Below are 22,086 nucleotides of genomic sequence, written 5' to 3'. Positions count from 1 at the left end.
ATAGCCAACCAAGTACAAACTTATAATAAAACTTATCATAAAATGTTCCCTACAATATTTTAAGAGAAACCCTACCCAATTTTAAAGCATACATATTCTATGTTGTAAATCTATATCAATGGGCAGCAGGAAGCACAGTATCACTGTTACTTAATACAAACAAATGAGGTAAGGGTGAGTGTGGCATGTTTACTACTAGAGACCTTCTTTGCAAACCAGAAGTTTACAGAGCTGAGATTTTAGGGACAAACTCCTGTCATTCGTTTTACCTATTGCACGAGGCCTTTGAATAGTGGCTTTAAAATGCTTCGGTTATCACATAGTCTTAGAAGTAAAAGAATAAAAAAAGTATATAAAATGTTAGTTTTGTTGAGATTTCAAAAAAAAAAAAAAAAGGTCTGTATGTGTATGTACATGTTGCGGAGTGTGTACACGAACTGAAAGGCCAGAGATGGTGCTGGATCCTTTGATGCTGGCTATGTTACAGGTGTTTGTGAGACACCTGACATGATTTCTGGGGTGAGACATCACCACTTTGCAAATGCTTTTAACCACTGAGATATTGTTCCAGTCCCAATGATTTGATTTTAAACCACTTGATGGATTTCACTTTCCACAATTCAAAATCCTGTTCCTTAAAGCTCACACAACCTTAACACTAAGAATTTGTTTTCATAGGGCAAGAAATGCCAGGCTTTTGTTAGTAGGTTGTAATAGAACAACCCAATGTTAAATCTCATTAACTTCCTTTTGTTACTCTTCAGTAGTATAATCTGAGTTTAAATGAAAATCAGAAAATGGTCCCAAGACTAATAACCCGAACTTGATGCCTGGGTACAATGATGGGGGAAGGAGAAGCCACTCCACTCCTGGGATCTTCAGGTGCATCCACATGCATCATGCATACACATACACAATAAAAACCAAGAGAGGAAATATTTTTCATTTCTTTTTATGTTAACCATACTGATGTCTAAGAGACATGAAGCTAGAAAATAAAGTTTTTCAGTGGCTTGCAAAATTAGTTTGGTGAGCAATGTTGAAATTAGGATTTCTGTGGGGAAAACAGTTGTAATTTCAATTTCCAAGTTTAGTGAAATTAGTTTTCTATATTTAAGTGCCTTGCTAGCCTAGCAGACAGGCACCAGTTCCCTCCCTAACTCACTGTATTGCAAGTATTCACATTTTTATAAAATCTTGTACACATACACTTGAGCTAACTGGATGGAATGAATGAAACTCACTAGGTAAAAACAGGATTCTTAATTGATGGATTTTATTGTTTTCTATTTGATTTTGTGTGCGCACACAAGTAATATATGGGAAAAATGACATCATCAACAAGGAAGGCAACTACTTAGCCATTTTTCGAGCCTTACCCTAAGATCGTTCAATAAACACATCCCATTTTCATTTACAAAAAAAGGGGGTTTAACTAGCCACCAATTTTATGGAAGATGATTAAAACTTTAGAACTTTTATCCTTTGTGCCTGCAGACGGCTCTTGGTGAAGTGGATACTGCTCCTGCAGAAGCTGTGCATTCAGTTCTTTACATCTACTTCAACTGGCTGGTACTCACTCACCTGTAATTATAGCTTTAGAGGATTGAACACCTTCCTGTGGACTCAGGGCACCTTTATATACACTCCCAACATAGAAAAGTAAAAAAATTTGAAAACGCTTATTCTTTTTCTCAACCCCATTCATGCTACCAGAATAAAATCTATAAATAGCATCATTTTGCCACCACGATGCATGTGCCTTATTTATAGGAGAAAACCGAGAGACAAGCAAAGAATCTCTATGTGGATCTTGAATGAATTATATCTTGTTAATTTTTTTTTTTGTTTTGAGATAGGCTTAAATATATAGCCTTCACCTGGATATGTAGACCAGGCTGTCTGTGAAAGATCTCTATCACTACCTACTTCTGTCTCCTGAGTGCTGAGATTAAAGGTATGTTCCACCACTTCCAGCTCATAGTACGTTTTTTTAATAATTGTAATGGGTCAAGGTAAAGCCACCTCTATGTCAAATGACACAGATTATATATAACAAAAAAAAAATATGGTTTGCAGAGTGTGTATGTGTTCCCTAGGACTTAATAATTTGTGGACTATTAACTGCTTTTTCACACAGAACAGCTACTCTGTAAATTACAGTCTTTCTTTCTTTTTTTAAAAGTGTATGTGAGGAGTCGACATGTGCAGAAATCCTGCTAGTCTGGTCCTTGTTTCCATCTGGGTACCAGCTCCCTTCGCCTTCCAGGCGGCGGTGTGAGAAGCCTGCGGCAGGAGAGAGCTTGCTTGAATTCAGCAGGTTTGGTCTTTGTACCTCTTCTGGCTAAAAGAAGTCGAAAAAAGAAGTCGACCAGATCCGTACCTGAAATAATTGTATTCACGTATTTGGCAGGAAGCAGCAAAGATGAAACCCTGCCAAAAAATGGAAGAAAACCTGGAGAAGGAGAACGAGCCAAAGCCGGAGGAAGAGCCAAAGCCCGAGGAAAAGCCAGAGGAGGAGGATGAACCAGAAGAGGAGGAAAAATCAGAAGAAACTTTTCGGGAGAGGCTGATTCAGTCTCTCCAGGATTTTAAGGAGGACATACACAACAGGCATCTGAGCAGTGAAGATATGTTTAGGGATGTGGATGAGCTAGATGAGATCAGGAGGGTGAGGAACAAGCTCATAGTGATGCCTTGGAAGGCTAATCGAAGCCATCCTTACCCCTATTTATTGTAGCTCGGCTTGATTTCCTTTTGATCCAGTGATACCATTGCAATCTAGCTTTCTTTTGATTAGCATTTTCCTGCTGAGACCTTTGCCCATCTTCCTACATTGAATCTGTTGCTGTTAGTGGCTTTAGCTGTATCTCTTGTTGTCTGTATCTTACTGTTGATTATATTTGAACCAATCTATATGTCTCTGGCTTTGAACAGGAGAGCTTTACTGATTTAAAAAAAAAGAGAGCTTCTGATGGGATACAAAGTAAGGAAAGGATACAAAATAATATGAGAATATCATATTTTGAAAGACAGGAGTACCTTTGTATGTTACATATATTACTTGTGAAAGATGAATGATTTTTTTTCTGCTTACTTGCATTTGCCATATTTCTAAAATGAACACGCATTATTCTTGCTAAAAATAATAAAGGTTTTATAACTAAAAATGAGAAAAAAAAAGTGTATGTGAGTACACTGTAACTATTGTCAGACACAACAGAAGAGGGCACTGGATCCCATTACTGATGGTTCAGACCCACCATGTGGTTGCTGGGAATTGAACTCAGGACCTCCAGAAAAGCAGTCAGTGCCCTTAACCACTGAGCCATCTCTCCAGCCCACAGAGATTCTGATCCTTAGCTTAGTTACTGAGTTTTACAAACTCTGAAAAAGAGGCCGATTATCTACAATTAGTGAATGGAACACTGTGATTGTTGTAAAACCTGGATTAACAATATGCTGCCATCAGGAAAGGTTAGGGGGGAGCTCCTGGCATGCGTCCTTGTTACATTTTTTTTAAAAAAGGTTTCCTTTTGACTATTTCCAGGTTACATCTTGTTTAACATGTACTTTATGCTCATTGTAACTAGTAAGATCGTAATCACACTATCAAACCTTTAAAAAAAAACAAGTACTAACAAAAATGTATTGTATACTTTTATGCAAAAAAATGCTTAAAATCTGTACATTTTATCTTTGTTTTTTAAAATAAAGTTTAAAAAAAGGTTTCTTTGCATTTTGTTTCTGTGAAAACCTCAATTACACAGAGAAGCAGAACAATGAAAAGTGTATCCTTTTAATCCCCATGTGAAACATTTGATGTTGAAGTAAATACATGTATGTGTGTGGTAGCTCAGTCTAGTCTCAGACTCTATGTAGTTAAGGATGGCCTTCAATTTCTAAGTGATTGTTTGAGACAAGATCTTAATTTGTAGCCCTGGCTAGCTTGGAGCTTGTTCTGAATTATGAGGTTGGCCTCAAACTCTAGATCTGCCTGCCTCTGTGTCCCAAGAACTAGGATAAGTTCTGTGCCTTCATGCCAGACAGACCTTTAATTTCTTCATCTTCTCACTCTACCTACAACGCTAGGAATGCAGGATGCTCCAACTTGTCTTTTTTATTAACATAGAAGTACAGGGGGATAAGGTATATTAACAAGAGCTGACTCCACTATTTTTAAAGAACCTCTATGATACTGAATATGCAATGTGAAAATCCAAGGTAAATTTAACTGTCCCCAACATGGGGCTGTGAATACAGCAGAGATACTCTCAACCACCTGTATTTCAGGAATATTTCAAGTATCTTTTAAGTGGAAAATATGGCAAGAGCACAGAAAGGCTCCTATTTAAGCACAACCAAAATAATATACTGTCCTTGAATAATTCTATCTACTATTAGCTTTTGAAAACATAATATCAGAGGGCAAATCTAATTAAGGGAACAGAGACAAAAAAAAAATAACACAGTAAAAGGAAGTTAAAAAAATATGCCACCACCATCAAGTCTGAATTTTAGTATACCATACATTTACAGCAACATTTTGCTTGATGACCAACTTCATGGCCTGTAATGATGGGGCTGAAAATTCCTACTACAGGTGTCTTGATTTTAGCTAGTTATACACTACACGCTTTGGTGAAGCTGGTGTATCAAACATATTGTACTATCAGTTATATAGTTAACATATATTTCACATACCTCATGTTTATTTTATCTGTTAATTGTAACATGAAGATAAATAAACTGAAAGACAGTATTATCTAAACTTAAGCAAACTCAGATGTTTAAACAATGCTGACACTGCCCTATGATGTATTTCTTGAAATAGATCCCAGCAGCTAAAGGGCTCATGATAAGCACTGGTAAACAACTCCCATCCTGGCAAGCAGCATTCCAGGCAGTAGCACAGGACTATGAATGGCTAGTCTGCCATGTACTAGCTCTTCACTGAAGAATTATATTTCCTCTACTTTTAAAGGGTAAACTTTCCTTTAAAAATATGGGGAGGGGTGTCCTGGGGAAGGGGGCATTGCTATAGATTGAACTCAGTGTCTTGAACACGATAGGAAAGCTCTCTGCAAAAATCATTATAACCCAGTCCTCAAAGGATCTATTTTGAGTCAAACTGCAGCACGTACTGCACGTTTGGAATTCACTCCATCGCTCTACTCTTCAGTTTTCATTTTCTTTTTTTAGAAAAATTATTTATTTTTTATGTATATAAGTACACTGTAGCTGTCTTCAGACACATCAGAAGAGGGCATCAGATCCCATCACAGATGGTTATGAGCCACCATGTGGTTGCTGGAATTTGAACTCAGGACCTCTGGAAGAACAGCCACTGAGCCATCTCTCCAGCCCCAGTTTTCATTTTCAGTGATAACATAGACACAGCATTTACTTCTATCACCTTCACAAAGTGGTTGTGAAAATCCAGTAAAATGAGGAAGAGATCTTTGAATCCCTAAAACTAAGTCTGATTTGGAATAGTCACTAAGTGTAAATTTCTTCAATTATTACAATGTATTATTCTTAACATACATCAGATGAATTAACCAAATATGACTCTTGTCAAAAAGATTTATTAACTTAAAATAGAACTTCAAATACAGACATAAGAAACTTACCATTCAAGTTTGAATATATTTAATATACATGTAAAAGAAAAAAATTTTTCAATCTTTATGTTGTAATTTTATTTTTTTTTAACCTTTAAAAAATTTTTGGCACTAGAAGGTTCTGTAAAGAATAGAAGTGACAAATATAAAACACATGAAATCCTTTCCTAATTCTTAAGAACTATATATGTAAAGTCTGAACAACCAAAGTATGAATACAGCTAATAGAAAATAAAGAATGATTTCCAGAGTGGTGGTATTAGTTTGCAACCCCACGAACAGTAGAGAAATGTTCCTCTTTCTCTGCAACCTCACCAGCATCTGTTGTCATCTGAGTTTTGGATCTTGGCCAATCTGACTGGTGTGAGGTGGAATCTCAGGGTTGTTTTGATTTGCATTTACCTGATGGCTAGAGATGTCAAGCACAACCTCAGATATTTCTCAGCCATTCCATATTCCTTAACTGAGAAAGTTTTGTTTAGCTCTGTACTCCATTTTTAAATAGGGTTATTTGATTTTCTGGTGTCTAGCTTTTTGAGTTCTTTTTATACCTTAGATATTAGGCCTCTATCTGATGTGGAGTTGGTAAAAATCTTTTCCCATTCTGTTGGCTGCCAATTTATTCTTTTTTTTTTATTTTTAAACGACTTTATTTTTCAAAACAAAGATAAATGTACAGATTTTAAACATTTTTTGCTTAAAATTATACATTTTTATCAGTACTATTTTTTCAGATATTAAAATAATTTTTACATAAAACTTTGGGAATATATTTTTTAGTCAGTACTTGATTTTTTCAAGGGCTTGACAGTATGCATTTAAAACCTAATAGTTACAATGAGCATAAAGTACATGCAAAACAAAACAAATCGCAACATGGAAATAGTCAAAGTCTTCTTGTTTTGTAAATATATATATATATATATATATATATATATATATATATATTGTTTTCTTTATTTCTTGGACTTCATACAGTCTGTGACTTGTTTCTGGGGGAGTGCAAGCCTCTGGGGTTAGCATCCCAATATCAGTGACTGCATATTATGTCTGTTCTTTTGTGACTGGGTTATCTCACTCAGGATGATATTCTCTAGATGCAGCCATTTTCTTAAGAATTTGGTTAAGTCATTGTTTCTGGTGGCTGAGTAGTATTCCATTGTGTAAATGTACCAAAATTTTTGTATTCATTCGCCTTCTGAAGGACATCTCGGTTCTTTCTACTTCTGGCTATTATAAATAGAGCCACTATGAACATTGTGGTGCATATATCTTTGTTGTGTATTAAAGTCTCTCTGGGGTATATGCCCAGAAGTGGAATAGCTGGGTCTTCAGGTAGTACTATATCCAATTTTCTGAGGTATCGCCAGACTGATTTCCAGAGTGGTTGTATTAGTTTTCAACCCCACCAACAGTGGAGAAGGGTTCCTCTTTCTCTGCAGCCTCACCAGCATCTGCTGTCATCTGATTTTTGGATCTTGGCCAATCTGACTGGTATGAGGTAGAATCTCAGGGTAGTTTTGATTTGCATTTCCCTGATGGCTAAGGATGTTGAGCACTTCTTCAAATGTTTCTTGGCCATTCAGTGTTCCTCAACTGAGAACGTTTTGTTTAGCTATGTACTCCATTTTTTAAAAGGGTTATTTGATTCTCTGGTGTCTAGCTTTTTGAGTTTCTTGTATACCTTGGATATTAGGCCTCTATCTAATGTGGTGTTGGTAAAGATCTTTTCCCATTCTGTTGGTTGCCGTTTTGTTTACTTGACAATGTCGTTAGCCTTACAGAAACTTTGCAATCTCATTAAGTCCCATTTGTTAATCTTTGAACTTAGAGCTTGAGCCATTGGTGCTTTGTTCAGGAAAATTTCTCCTGTGCCTATGTGTTCTAAGGTTTTCCCTACTTCCTCATCTAATAGTTTCAGTGTATCTGGTTTAATGTGGAGATCTTTGATCCACTTACACTTGAGCTATGTACAAGGAGATAAGAAATAGTCTATTTTCATTCTTTTGCATGCTGAGTGCCTGTTGGACTAGCACCATTAGTTGAATAGGCTGTCCTTTTTCCATTGAATGTTTACTGCCCCTTTGTCAAAAATCAGGTGACCATATACATGAGGGCTCATTTCTGGATCTTCTATTCTATTCCATTGATCCACATGCCTATTTCTGTACCAGTACCATGCAGTTTTCAGCACAATTGCCTTGTAATATAGCTTGAGGTCAGGGATAGTGATTCCCGCAGATGTTTTTTGTTGTTGAGGATGGATTTAGCTATTCTAGGTCTTTTGTTATTCCATATGAAATTGCATATTGATCTTTCCAGTTCCATAAAGAACTGGGTTGGAATTTTGATGGGGATTGCATTGAATCTGTAGATTGCTTTTGGTAGGATGGCCATTTTTAAGATGTTGATCTTTCCAATCCATGAGCATGGGAGATCTTTCCATTTTCTGAGATCCTCCTCAATTTCTTTCTTTAGAGGTTTGAAGTTCTTGTCGTACAGGTCCTTCACTTGCTTAGTTATAGTCACACCAAGGTATTTCATAGTTTTTGTGACAATTGTGAAGGGTACCTTTTCCCTAATTTTTTTCTCCACATGTTTGTCCTTTGAGTAGAGGAAGGCTACTGATTTGTTCTAGTTAATTTGTATCCAGCCAATTTGCTGAACTTGTTTATCAGCTGTAGAAGTTCTCTGGTGGAGTTTTTGGGTCACTCAAGTACACTATTATGTCATCGGCAAAGAGTGATGAACCTGTCTGGACCTGGGCTTTTTTGGTTGGGAGACTTTTGATGACTTCTTCTATTTCTTTAGGTGTTATAGGGTTATATAGATGGTTCACTTGTTTCTGGTTTAAATTTGGGATCTTGTATCTGTCTAGGAATTCATCCATTTCCTCCAGATTTTCCAATTTTGTGGAGTATATGTTTTTGTAGTAGGATCTGATGATTTCTTGAATATCCTCAGTTTCAGTTTTTATGTCTCCACTTTCCTTTCTGATTTTGTTGATTTGTATACTCTCTCTTTGCCCTCTAGTTACTCTGGCTACGGGTTTATCAATCTTGTTGATTTTCTCAGAGAACCAAATCTTGGTTTCGTTGATTTTTTCTCTGTTTCTTTTTGATTCTATTTGGACTATTTCTGCCCTAATTTTGATTATTTCTTTCCGTCTACTCTTCTTGGGTATATCTGCTTTCTTTTGTTCCCGGGCTTTTATTTGTGCTGTCAGGTTGCTGATGTAAGCTGTCTCTAGTTTCTTTTTGGAAGCACTTAGGGCTATGAGTTTTCCTCTCAGTACTGCTTTCCTTGCATTCCATAGGTTTGGGTATGTTGTGTTTTCGTTGAATTCTAAGAAAGTCCTTATTTTTTTTCTTTATTTCTTCTTTGACCCTGCTATCATTAAACAGAGCATTGTTTAGTTTCCATGTGTACTTAGGCTTTTTGTTGTCTTTGTTGTTAAAGACCAGCCGTAGACCATGGTGATCTGAGAGGATGCATGGGAGTATTTAAATCTTCTTATATCCATTGAGGCTTGTTCTGTGTCCTATTATGTGGTCAATTTCGAGAAGGTTCCATGGGGTGCTGAGAAGAAGGTGTATTCTTTTACTTTAGGATGATATGTTCTGTGTATATCTATTAATTCTAGTTGGTTCAAGGTCTCTGTTAGTTTTGCAGTGTCCTTGTCCAGTTTCTGTTTCCATGATCTGTCCATTGGTGAGAGTGGGGTATTAAAGTCTCCCACTATTATTTTGTGGGGTGAAATGTATTTTTTGAGCTTTATTTGGGTTTCTTTTATGAATACGGGTGCTTTTTTATTTGGAGCATATATGTTAAGTATTGAGAGTTCCTCCTGACAGATTTTCCCGGTAATGAGTAAAAAGTGTCCTTCCTTATCTTTTTTGATAACTTTTGGTTGGAAATTTACTATATTCGATATTAGAATAGCGTCTCCAGCTTGCTTCTTGGGGCTGTTTGCATGGAAGTTTTTTTCCCACCCTTTTACTCTGAGATAGCGTCTGTCTTTGTCTCTGAGATGAGTTTCCTGTATGCAGCAAAAGGCTGGATTTTGTTTATGTATACAGTCTGGTAGCCTATGTCTCTTTATTGGAGAGTTGAGTCCATTTATGTTAATAGATATCAATGAATAGTTGTTTCTCTTTCCTGCTATTATTGCTTTTGTGGGTTGAGTTGTGTCTGTGTCTTTTTCTTCTTTTAGTTTTTTTGGTTAGGAGTTTTCTTGTTTTTACTAGGCTGTATTTTTTCTCATTGTATTGGGTTTTCCACCTATAATTCGTTGTAGTGCTGGGTTTGTGGTCAGATATTGTGTAAATTTTGATTTGTCTTGAAATATCTTCATCTCTCCATCTATGGTGATTGATAGTTTTGCTGGGTATAGCAGCTTGGGCTGGCACTTGTGCTCTCTTAGGGTGTGCATGATGTCTGTCCATGCTCTTCTAGCTTTCATAGTATCTTTTGAGAAATCGGGTGTGATTCTGATTGGTCTTCCTTTATATGTTACCTGACTTTTTTCCCTTACTGCTTTTAGTATTCTTTCTTTGCTTTGGGCACTTGGTGTTTTGACTATTATGTGTCGAGAGGTATTTCTTTTCTGGTCCAACCTATTTGGAGTTCTGAAGGCTTCTTTTATACTTGTGTTCATCTCATTCTTGAGGGTAGGGAAGTTTTCTTCCAGGATTTTGTTGAAGATATTTACTGTGCCTCTTAGTTGATATTCTTCTCCCTCTTCTATTCCTATTATCCTTAGGTTCAGTCTTCTCATTGTGTCTTGGATTTCCTGGACATTTTGGGTTAGGAGCTTTTTGTTTTTTGCATCTTCTCTGGCTGTTTTGTCTATGTTTGGGATGTTGTCTTCTGCCCCCGAGATTCTCTCTTCCATCTCTTGTAATCTATTGGAAATGCTTGCTTCTGTGACTCCTGAATTCTTTTTTTGGTGTTCTGCCTCTAGGGTTATTTTTTTTAGTGTTTTCTTTATTGTGTCAATTTCTGTTTTAATTTCTCTCTTCCATTTCTTTATTTCTTTGGCTCTGTTTTCCTCTAGTTCTTTGAGTTCTTTGAGTGTTTTTTTTTTTTTTTTTTGTTTCCTCTTTAAAAGCTTCTGAATCTTTTTGCTTTTCCTCCCGTTCTTGTTTAAGTATCTCTATTAGCATCTTGAGGTATGATTTCAGGTCTGCGTCTTCTTTTTCTGGAGTGTTTGGAATTCCGATGTTGGCTGTCATGGGAGGGCTGGGTTCTGGTGTTGCCAGGTTGTCTTGGTTTCCTTGGGATATACTCTTTTGCTTTCCTCTTGCCATTTTGTAGTCGGTGATATGTTCTAGCCTTTCCCTTGTATCTGGTCTGTGTCCCTGGATCTCTAGTGGTCCAGGTAGCAGATGGGCCCAGCCCTATTCTATGCCTCAGGGTCGCTGGGTGGGAAGAGAGGTTCCAAAGTTCTGTTCCTGGTCCCTGGATCAGGCAGGTCGGAGGGCGCGCTCCTAGTGCGCACTCCACAGGGATCTCTCTGCTCCCCGGCCGCCCAGATCCCACCCACACTCACCAGTCTCTCCGCCGTTTTGTTTTCTTGACAATATTTTTAGCCTTACAGAAATTTTTCAATCTCATTAAGTCCCATTTGTTAATCTTTGACCTTAAAGCTTGAGCCATTGGTGTTTTGATCAGAAAATTTTCTCCTGTGCCTATATGTTCTAAAGTTTTCCCTACTTTCTCCTCTAATAGTTTCACTGTATCTGGTTTAGTGTGGAGATCTTTGATCCACTTACACTTGAGCTTTGTACAAGGAGATAAGAAAGGGTCTATTTTCATTCTTTTGCATGTTGAGTGCCAGTTGGACCAGCACCATTTGTTGAATAGGCTGTTTTTTTTTTTTTCCATTGAATGTTTACGGCTCCTTTGTCAAAAATCAGGTGACCATATATGTGAGGGCTCATTTCTGGAGCTTCTATTCTATTCCATTGATCCACATGCCTATTTTTGTACCAGTACCATGCAGTTTTCAGCACAATTGCCTTGTAATATAGCTTGAGGTCAGGGATAGTGATTCCCGCAGATGTTTTTTTGTTGTTGAGGATGGATTTTGCTATTCCAGGTCTTTTGTTCTTCCATATGAAATTGCACATTGATCTTTCCTATTCCATGAAGAATTGGGTTGGAATTTTAATGGGGATTGCATTGAATCTGTAGATTGCTTTTGGTAGGATGGCCATTTTTAAAATTTTGATCTTTCCAATCCATGAGCATGGGAGATCTTTCCATTTTCTGAGATCCTTCTTAATTTCCTTCTTTAGAGGTTTGAAGTTCTTGTCGTACAGGTCCTTCACTAGCTTAGTTAGAGTCACACCAAGGTATTTCATAGTTTTTGTGACAATTGTGAAGGGTACCTTTTCCCTAATTTATACATCCACTCTGTAAATCAGTCTGGCGATACCTCAGAAAATTGAACATAATACTACCAGAAGAGCCAACTATTCCACTTCTGGGCATATACCCCAGAGACACCTTAGTACACAACAAAGATATATGCAACACAATGTTCATAGCAGCTGTATTTATAATAGCCAGAAGCTGGAAAGAACCCAGATGTCCTTCAGAAGATGAATGGATACAAAAATTGTGGTACATTTACACAATGGAATACTACTCAGTCACCAGAAACAATGACTTGACCAAATTCTTAAGAAAATGGCTGCATCTAGAGAATATCATTCTGAGTGAGATAACCCAGTCACAAAAGAACAGACATAATATGCAGTCACTGATAATGGGATGCTAACCGCAGAGGCTCGCACTGCCCCAGAAACAACTCACAGACTGTATGAAGTCCAAGAAATAAAGAAAACAAAACAAAACAAAACAAAAAAAATCTCTATACAACAAGAAAACTTTGACTATTTCTATGTTACATTTTGTTTTACATGTACTTTATGCTCATTGTAACTATTAAGTTTTCAATGCATACTATCAAACCTTTAAAAAAATCAAGTACTGACTAACAAATATATTCATACATTTTTACGTAAAAAATTATATTAAAATCTGAAAAAAGGTACTGACAAAAATGTATTGTATAATTTTATGCAAAGAATGCTTAAAATCTGTACATTTATCTTTGTTTTGTAAAATAAAGTTGTTAAAAAAAAGAAAAAAAGAAAATAAAGAATGTAATTTTTAAATTCTCTCTTTATACAATTCATCAAGTTTAAACAAAACATAAAATTCCCTTAAAATAGGGTAATAAAATAGATTAAATTTGTATCACTCAATGTAGTGATACCAGTAAAAACTATAGTTTATATTTATATACAAATAATATAGTGTTTAAAATGAGTCTGAGAATTTAAATAAGCTATTTAAACATGTGTTAAAATTTTAAATCAGGACTCGATTTGCATTGCTTTCCTTTACTGTCACTTTCTGCTGAGTGTAACTGACTGAGGTACGGGTACCCTTGAGACAGCAGGGTTGGCTGGTTGTTGTGGGCTGGCATTACTCCGACACATTTCCTCGAGGTGAGTGGAGACATCGATCTCTACTTCGAGGCATTGCACATCTGTCTGCTGGAGACAACACAAAGCAGACTGACAGGTTTGTGTCTATTTAGTTCAACATCCCTCCTTAAATAAATTTGGTAACTACTTACAGTGTTTTAAAAGTTCACGTAATAACAAAACATTTGGAGGGAAACGCAAATATATGTGAATGAAGAAAGGAAACAAAAAAGGGCAAGAAACAAGGGAAAGAAACCCCACATGCAGAAAGACTGCAAACTCTCCTATACCTGTCAGAACCTCTTCAGCTTAAATCTCTGCTCAAGAGATAACCCACCATGGTCAGGGTCCTGCCATTCATTCTATGCAGTGGTTCTCAGCCTTCTCACTGCTGAGACCCTTAATACAGTTCCTCATGTTGTGGGGACCCCAACTTATTATTTTCATTGCTACCTCATAACTGTAATTTTATTTCTGTTATGAGTTAGAATGTAAATATATGCTTTCTAGTGGTCCTAGGTCCATGGAAAGGATCCTTTGAAAGGGGTGACAACCCACAGGTTGAGAATCACCAATTTATACTATCCAAGAGTCCAGTAGCTCATAGACCAGGAAAATTACTCCCTCCTAAGAATGATAATTTTGAGGTAAGAACTTAGATAAATGATCTTAGTCCTTAAAATGTGTTTTATAGTTATTAACTCAGTCACAGATATTAGAAGCAGACAAATAAAATTAATTCAAGTGTCAATCATGTACTACTTTTAGTATTCTGACACTATTAAATCTTTACGGTTTCCTAAATGAAATTCAAACTCCTTTACAGAATTTTTCAGCCTACCTTCCCTATCTAGCATTAACATTTACATATCTTTGGTATCCACCTCCTTTCTCTAGTATTAATTTTTTCTTTTTTTATGTCAGATAAAACTCAGTGACATTTTACACATATACCTTAATTAAGAACATCTTCCTTTTTTTAAAATTCTAGGGAAATAAATAATTTTATGGGCTAGAGCGATGGTTCAGTGGTGAAGAGCACTGAGTGCTCTTCCAGAGGCTCAAGTTCAAATCTCAACAACCACATGGTGGCTCACAACCATCAGTAATGGAATCTGATGCCCTCTTCTGGTGTATTTGAAGACAGCTACAGTGTGCTCATATATAATGAATAAATAAATCTAAAAAAAAGAGAGAAAAAGAAACAGGAATAAAACCTAAAAATTTTTTAAAAATTAAAAAAAAATCTTATAAGATGAAATTCAGATCCAATCTCTGATACCTAAGGCCTTACGAGGTAGACAACCAGGATACTGTTAACTTATTCTTATAAACTATTTTTTGGCTGTTTTTACATGCTTTGCTCTCTTACTATAATATGCATTAAGTATGGGCATTTTGTTTTGCCTAGTTTCTAAGTAACAAGTAGTGAATATAGTCTGGCATACAGTTGCTGTTCCAATAAATAGCATTTCATAAATGCATATATGTTAACCCTTAATCGTGGCTTCCACTGAGTTTCCCAGCTCAGAAGAAAACCACCCATTCTGATACTGAGTTATAAATACTGGTACCTTGAACATAGAAGGATTTGGGCTGAAATCTTGGATTTCCCTGATGCATGAAGTTTTGATGCAAACCATAAGGCCACAAAGCTGGGACAAGGGGGAAATGGGGACATGGTGCATGTTCCCATGGAATTGGAGGATTTAGTCCTCAGAAACGTGGCTCTGCATTCCAACAGGAAATAAAACAATTTTAAAATATTACGTTTAATAACTCAAATATTACTGTATTCTAGAGATATACCAAGGACCTAACATCTACTGTGCATTATGCTAAATCCAAATGCTAAATTTCTTTTAAAGAATCAAGCATTATTATTTGTTCAAAATATTTACATACATGTAATATACAATAATATATCTGCTAAACCAAAGACTTCAAGGCTGGGAGGTTTTCATATGGTGGCTAACCAGAACTTTCAAGAACAGACAGAAGTGGCACAGGGAGCATTTAGAAAAGAATAAGAGTGAAGGAGAGTCTAAGAACAAGAAAGACTACAAAAGAATCAGCATCATAGAAAAACCAAAGGAGAAACAGGCAAGTCGAACATTGGGGCAAACACCTTTAATTCCAGCACTTGAGGCTGAGGCAGGTGGATTAAGGCCGTCCTGGGCTAAGAATGAACCCAGGAGAGTCAGGGCTATACAGAGATCCTGACTCAAAAAACAAAAACACACAAACAGGCACAAAACAATGACCCAAACAAAAGGATGATGAACAAATCGCCAGGTAGGTGGTGATACACGTTTCAGAGAATTGTAATATATGACATTACAAAACTTAAGATTTTTACCCTTATTACAATATCAAATAGACCAGATCTTATTACAAAAGAAGCTTGTACAAAAAAGGGTTGAAAACTTGGATTTCATGCTCATGGATTGGAAGGATCAACATTGTAAAAATGGCCATCTCAACAAAAGCAATCTACAGATTCAATGCAATCCCCATCAAAATTTCAACCCAATTCTTCATAGAGTTTGAAAGAGCAATGTGCAATTTCATCTGGAATAACAAAAGACCTAGAATAGCGAAATCCATCCTCAACAACAAGAAAATATCTGCAGGAATCTCCATCCCTGATCTCAAGCTATATTATAAGGGAATTGTGTTAAAAACTGAATGGTACTGGTACAGAGATAGGCATGTGAATCAGTGGAATAGAATAGAAGATCCAGAAATGAGCCCTCACATATATGGTCACTTGATTTTTGACAAAGGAGCTATAAACATTCAATGGAAAAAGAATAACCTCTTCAACAAATGGTGTTGGTTCAACTGGCACTCAGCATGTAGAGGAATGAATATAGACCCTTTCTTATCTCCTTGTACAAAGCTCAAGTGTAAGTGGATCAAAGATATCCACATTAAACATGGTACACTGAAATTATTAGAGTAGAACGTAGGGAAAACCTTGGAACACACAGGCACGGGAGAAAATTTCCTGAACAGAACACCAATGGCTCAAGCTCTAAGGCCAAATATGGACAAATGGGACTTAATGAGATTGCAAAGTTTCTGTTAGGCTAAGGACACTGTCAAGAAAACAAAATGACATCCAACAGAGTGGGAAAAGATCTTTACCAATCCCACATCTGATCGAGGCCTAATATCCAAGGTATTCAAAGAACTCAAGAAGTTAGACACCAGAGAATCAAACAACCCTATTAAAAATGGGTTACAGAGCTAAACAAAAAGTTCTCATTCGAGGAATATCGAATGGCTGAGATGTATCTAAGCACGTGCTCAACATCATTAGCCTTCAGTGAAATCAAATCAAAACAATCCTGAGATTCTACTTCACACCAACCAGAATGGCTAAGATCAAAAATTCAGATGACAGCAGATGCTGGCGAGGATCCGGAGAAAGAGGAACACTTCTCCACTATTGATGCTGTTGTAAACTGATACAACCACTGTGGATATCAGTCTGGAGATTCCTCAGAAAATTGGACATAGTACTACCTGAAGATCCAGCTATTCCACTTCTGGGCATATACCCCAGAGACACTTTAATATACAAGAAAGATACATGCACCACAGTGTTCATAGCAGCTCTAATTATAATAGCCTGAAGCTGGAAAGAACCCAGATGTCCTTCAGTAGATGAATGGATACAAAAATTGTGGTACATTAACACAATGGAATACTACTCAGCCATCAGAAACAGTACTTTTCCAAATTCATAAGAAAGTGGCTGCATCTAGAGAATATCATCCTGAGTGAGATAACCCAGTCACAAAAGAACAGACAAAATATGCAGTCACTGTTAGTGGGATGCTAACCCCAGAGGCTCAGACTGCCCCAGAAACAACTCACAGACTGTGTGAAGTTCAAGAAAAAAAGAAAACACACACACACACACACACACACACACACACACACACACACACAAAACGTCATGCTCAAACCTTACACACCAAGAAAATGTTGACTAATACCAGGTTACACCCTCTTTTACATGTACTTTTTGCTCATTGTAAATAGTAAGACCTTAATGCAGAGTATCAAATATTAAAAAAAAAAGCAAAGCACTGACAAAATTATATTTGTATACATTTATGCAAAAATGTTTAAAATTTTTTTTATCTTTGTTTTTTAAAATAAAATTAAAAAAAGAAAGCAGAGTAGACAAGGCAAAGCATAGAGAGGAAGCATTATTTCATGGCATCTGCCTCTAGTTCCTGCCTTGAGTTCCGGATTTTCATGATGAACTACAGCCATAAGCTAAAATAAACCCTTTCATCCCCCCAAAAAAGTCTTTACAGGTTAATTTTATATTTTATCTTCTTAAATACAACTTATCTTCCTTTTTTCTCATTGTTACTCCATGTTCAACAAATAATACTAACCACCCAAACTTTCCACAACCAAATATAAAAGGAAGAGAAAAGGGGAATTACCCGAATTACCCACTGCACCATTGTTCACCAGGGAATTGGGTGCCACGGTACGAGACCAGTGTCCATCATGAGATGAGCCAGGGATTGCCTTGGGCCTGGCAGCAGGCTGTGCGAAGATGATGCTGGGATCACTCAAGCCAATATTGTTGGGGGTACTGCCAGGTGCAGAGTGTAGCATTGGGCCATGGATGGGCCATGACGGGGTAGGGACCTGGAGGGGGTGCATTGGCAATAATCCCATCCCGTGCATGGGTGAGTAATGAGATGGAGGCGATGGAGGAAAGTTATACAAGGGCACCTGAACCTGGTGAGGGGGCTGGCCTCCCTTCTGGGGTGGGCCAAGCTTAGGCTGGGATCCTGGCTGGGATGGAGGTGGGGGAAGAGCAGATGGTTGGGGAGAAGTCTGTGGAAAAGGCTGAGGCTGAGGAGAATAGGATGGTGAATCAGACTGCAGGAAATAAAAGGATTATTTTAAAAATTAAGATTATTAAAATAGTTATTTTATTAGAACATTAGACACAGAACTATATGATATTTATAACAAATAATAAAATTTCCTATTACATGAAGACAAAATTTTCCCCCAGGTGCTCAAATTCTCTCACTTCAGTAATGGTTCATAAGCTGTTTTTTCACCCTTCATTCAAGGGGGAAAAAAAAGAGAAAACCTAGCATCATGAACACCATATGTCCTTTGTAAACTAGAAACCAACACATAAATTACTCACAGCCCCTTACATTCAGCCCCTGAACAATTGTGTATACTAGGCAGTATTACTAGGTACTGAATATGCATCTATGCCTTTGTGATGTTTAAACGTTTACTGCATACAGAAATAAGGGAGTAGGAAAAAATTACACACTATAACAATTTTTACTATGATAAAGACTATATAATTTAGAAAGTCAGGCTCGGTAGTGTATTATATCTGTTGTCTAAGCAAGCAGGGGGATTAAGCCTAGCAAAATGGGCTACTTATTGAGACTAATCCTCTCTACAAGAAAAGTATCACTTATAGTATACTTTGATAAATAGAAACACCTAACTTCCACTTTTGAAGAAATGTAGAGATCAAAGAGTTTCCAAGACTAAGTAACCTTTACCTGAGACTAAAAGGTAAATAGAAGCAAATCGAAAATTAAGAAGCTTCAGAGAAGGAAAGAATATTTAGCAACAGAAATAACATGTCAGAAGGTCTATGAATGTGATGTTCTGAAGAGGTTTGGCCTGGTTGTTTTAATGCTTGGCTAAAGGGAGTGGCCCTATTAGGTGTAACCTTACTGGAATAGGAGTGGCCTTCTTAGAGGAAGTGTAGGTAGGGCTTTGAGGGTTTCTATGCTCAGGCTCTGCCCAGGCTGCATTCAGATTATATGTAGAACTCATGGCTTCTGCAGAAACCATGTCTGCCTGCTTGGATGCTGGCATGTTTCCTGCCAGGCTGATAATTGACTGAAACTCTCAATCTGTAAGCCAGCCCCAATTAACTCTTTCCTTAATAAGAGTTACCATAGTAAAGCTGTCTCTTTGCAGCTGTCAAACCCTAACTAAGACAATAGGCAAGAAAATGCTTAACTGTTTAAAATAAATGAAATCTAAGAGATGTTAAATAGTGTAGTACACAGCTAAGGGAATAATGTATCTGAGGCTTAAGAACTACACAGAAATAATGCCAGGAGGCGAGGCAGGTGAATTTGGTAAGATCAGGGCTACCCAGAGAAAGTCTCAACTCCAATTCCAGCAGTTCTGACATCCTCACACAGACATGCATGCAGGCAAGACACTAATGCACATAAACTAGAACTAAATTATGTAAAAATTATACAATGTCCAGTATGCCTGCCAGCTTTCAGATCAAGGCCAAGTTCTCTCCATTATAAAACAACAACCAACTAAAACAAAAACAAGGCAATTAGGGTGCCTTTGTTTTATTTATCATATAATTTATGCAATATATACAACAGCAGTACAAAACCACTGAAAATTTGAACAAGAAATGTAATCAACTTTTAATTTAAAATTTTTCTGATTTAATAATAATGAAAGAAAACTACTAAAATAAAACACTGGATCCACCACACGGATCAGCAGCGTTTAAAGCATTAAAGACCATGCCTTATCCAGGGACCAGGAACAGAATTTGGAACTTCTGTTTCCACCCGGCGGTGACTTCAGTGCTCAGAACAGGGCGCGGCCCATCTGCCACAGGGATCAGCAGCACCTAAAGCTTTAAAGTATGGTGAGTAGGAACATGAGCAGCCAGGGAGCAGAGAGATCCCTGTGGAGTGGGCACAGTAAGCGCACCCCCAGCCCTTCCTGATCCATGGCCCAGGAACAGAACTTTGGAACTTCTGTTTCCAACCAGCGACTCTGAGGCATAGAACAGGGCTCGGCCCATCTGCCACCTAGACCAGTAAGACCCAGGGACACAGACCAGATACAAGGGAAAGGCGAGAACATATCACTGGCAACAAAATGGCAAGAGGAAAGCGAAAGTGTATATCCAAAGGAAACCAAGACAACCTGGCTACTCCAGAACTCAGCTCTCCCACAACAGCAAACATAGGAATGCCAAACACTCCAGAAAAAGAAGATGCAGACCTGAAATCATACATCAAGATGCTGATAAAGATACTTAACCAAGAAAGGGAGGAAAAGCAAAAAGATTCAGAAGCTATTAAAGATGAAGCAAGACAAACACTCAAAGAACTCAAAGAATTAGAGGAAAACACAACCAAAGAGACGAAGGAATGGAAGAGGGAATTTAAAACGGAAATTGACACAATAAAGAAATCACTAAAAGAGATAACCCTAGAGGTAGAACACCTAAAAAAGAAATCAGGAGTCAAAGAAGCAAGAATTTCCAATAGATTACAAAAGATGGAAGAGAGAATCTCGGGGGCAGAAGATAACATTGTAAACATAGACAAAACAGCCAGAGAAGATGCAAAAAACAAAAAGCTCCTAACCCAAAATGTCCAGGAAATCCAAGACACAATGAGAAGACCGAACCTAAGGATAATAGGAATAGAGGAGGGAGAAGAGTATCAACTAAGAGGCACAGTAAATATCTTCAACAAAATCGTAGAAGAAAACTTCCCTACCCTCAAGAATGAGATGACCACGAGCATAAAAGAAGCCTTCAGAACTCCAAATAGGTTGGACCAGAAAAGAAATACCTCTCGACACATAATAGTCAAAACACCAAGTGCACAAAGCAAAGAAAGAATACTAAAAGCAGTAAGGGGAAAAGGTCAGGTAACATATAAAGGCAGGCTTATCGGAATCACACCCGATTTCACAACAGAGACTATGAAAGCTAAAAGAGCCTGGACAGACATCATGCACACCCTAAGAGAGCACAAGTGCCAGCCCAAGCTGCTATACCCAGCAAAATTATCAATCACCATAGATGTAGAGATGAAGATATTTCAAGACAAATCAAAATTTACACAATATTTGACCACAAACCCAGCACTACAACGAATTATAGGTGGAAAACCCAATACAATGAGGGAAAATGCAGCCTAGTAAAAACAAGAAAACTTCTAAACAAGAAAATTAAAAGAAGAAAAAGACACAGACACAACTCAACCCACAAAAGCAATAATAGCAGGAAACAGAAACAACTATTCCTTGATATCTATTAACATAAATGGACTCAACTCCCCAATAAAGAGACATAGGCTTTCAGACTGGATACATAAACAAAATCCAGCCTTTTGCTGCATACAGGAAACTCATCTCAGAAACAAAGACAGACACTATCTCAGATTAAAAGGGTGGGAAAAAAACTTCCAAGCAAACAGCCCCAAGAAGCAAGCTGGAGTGGCAATTCTAATATCGAATAAAGTAAATTTCCAACCAAAAGTTATCAAAAAAGATAAGGAAGGACACTTTTTACAAATTACTGGGGAAATCAGTCAGGAGGAATTCTCAAACCTTAACATATATGCTCCAAATAAAAAATCACCCACATTCATAAAAAAAACCCTACTAACACTCAAAAAATACATTTCACCCCACACAATAATAGTGGAAGACATTAATACCCCACTCTCAAAAATGGACAGATCATGGAAACAGAAATTGAACAAGGACACTGCAAAGCTAGCAGAGTCTTTGAACCAACTAGAATTAATAGATATCTATAGAACATATCATCCTAAAGTAAAAAAATACACATTCTTCTGAGCACGCCATGGCACCTTCTCGAAAATAGACCACATAATTGGACACAGAACGAGCCTCCATCGATATAAGAAGATTGAAATACTCCCATGCATCCTCTCAGATCACCATGGTCTACGGCTGGTCTTTAACAACAACAAAGACAACAAAAAGCCCAAATACACATGGAAACTAAACAACGCTCTGTTAAACGATAGCAGGGTCAAAGAAGAAATAAAGAAAGAAATTTAGGATTTTCTAGAATTCAACGAAAACGAAAACACAACATACCCAAACCTATGGGATGCAATGAAAGCAATACTGAG

The 22,086-nt window shown here is 37.3% G+C and overlaps 2 protein-coding genes across 2 annotated transcripts in view; one reads left to right on the top strand and one right to left on the bottom strand.

Moving 5' to 3' along the window:
• Positions 1-2,425: 2,425 nt before the first annotated feature.
• Positions 2,426-2,740, top strand: LOC308425011 (transcription elongation factor A protein-like 9; the record flags this gene model as incomplete). Its single annotated transcript, XM_080942626.1, has 1 exon — positions 2,426-2,740. One exon carries the CDS (start codon positions 2,426-2,428, stop codon positions 2,738-2,740), a length of 315 nt encoding a protein of 104 aa, XP_080798752.1.
• Positions 2,741-12,921: 10,181 nt separating this feature from the next.
• The window catches only part of LOC308425010 (terminal uridylyltransferase 4-like), a gene marked incomplete at its 5' end in the record, with an annotated part of 182,489 nt that continues 173,324 nt past the window's right edge, over positions 12,922-22,086 (bottom strand). Inside the window, 3 exon segments of the mRNA XM_080942625.1 lie at positions 12,922-13,192; positions 14,698-14,839; positions 14,843-14,853. Coding sequence (XP_080798751.1) covers positions 13,122-13,192; positions 14,698-14,839; positions 14,843-14,853 — 224 coding nt within the window. The 3' untranslated portion in view covers positions 12,922-13,121.

This window comes from Micromys minutus (genome assembly GCF_963924665.1).
Source record: "Micromys minutus genome assembly, contig: SUPER_9_unloc_1, whole genome shotgun sequence".
Classification (NCBI taxonomy): domain Eukaryota; kingdom Metazoa; phylum Chordata; class Mammalia; order Rodentia; family Muridae; genus Micromys; species Micromys minutus.
This window is presented reverse-complemented; position numbering and strand designations above follow the sequence as displayed.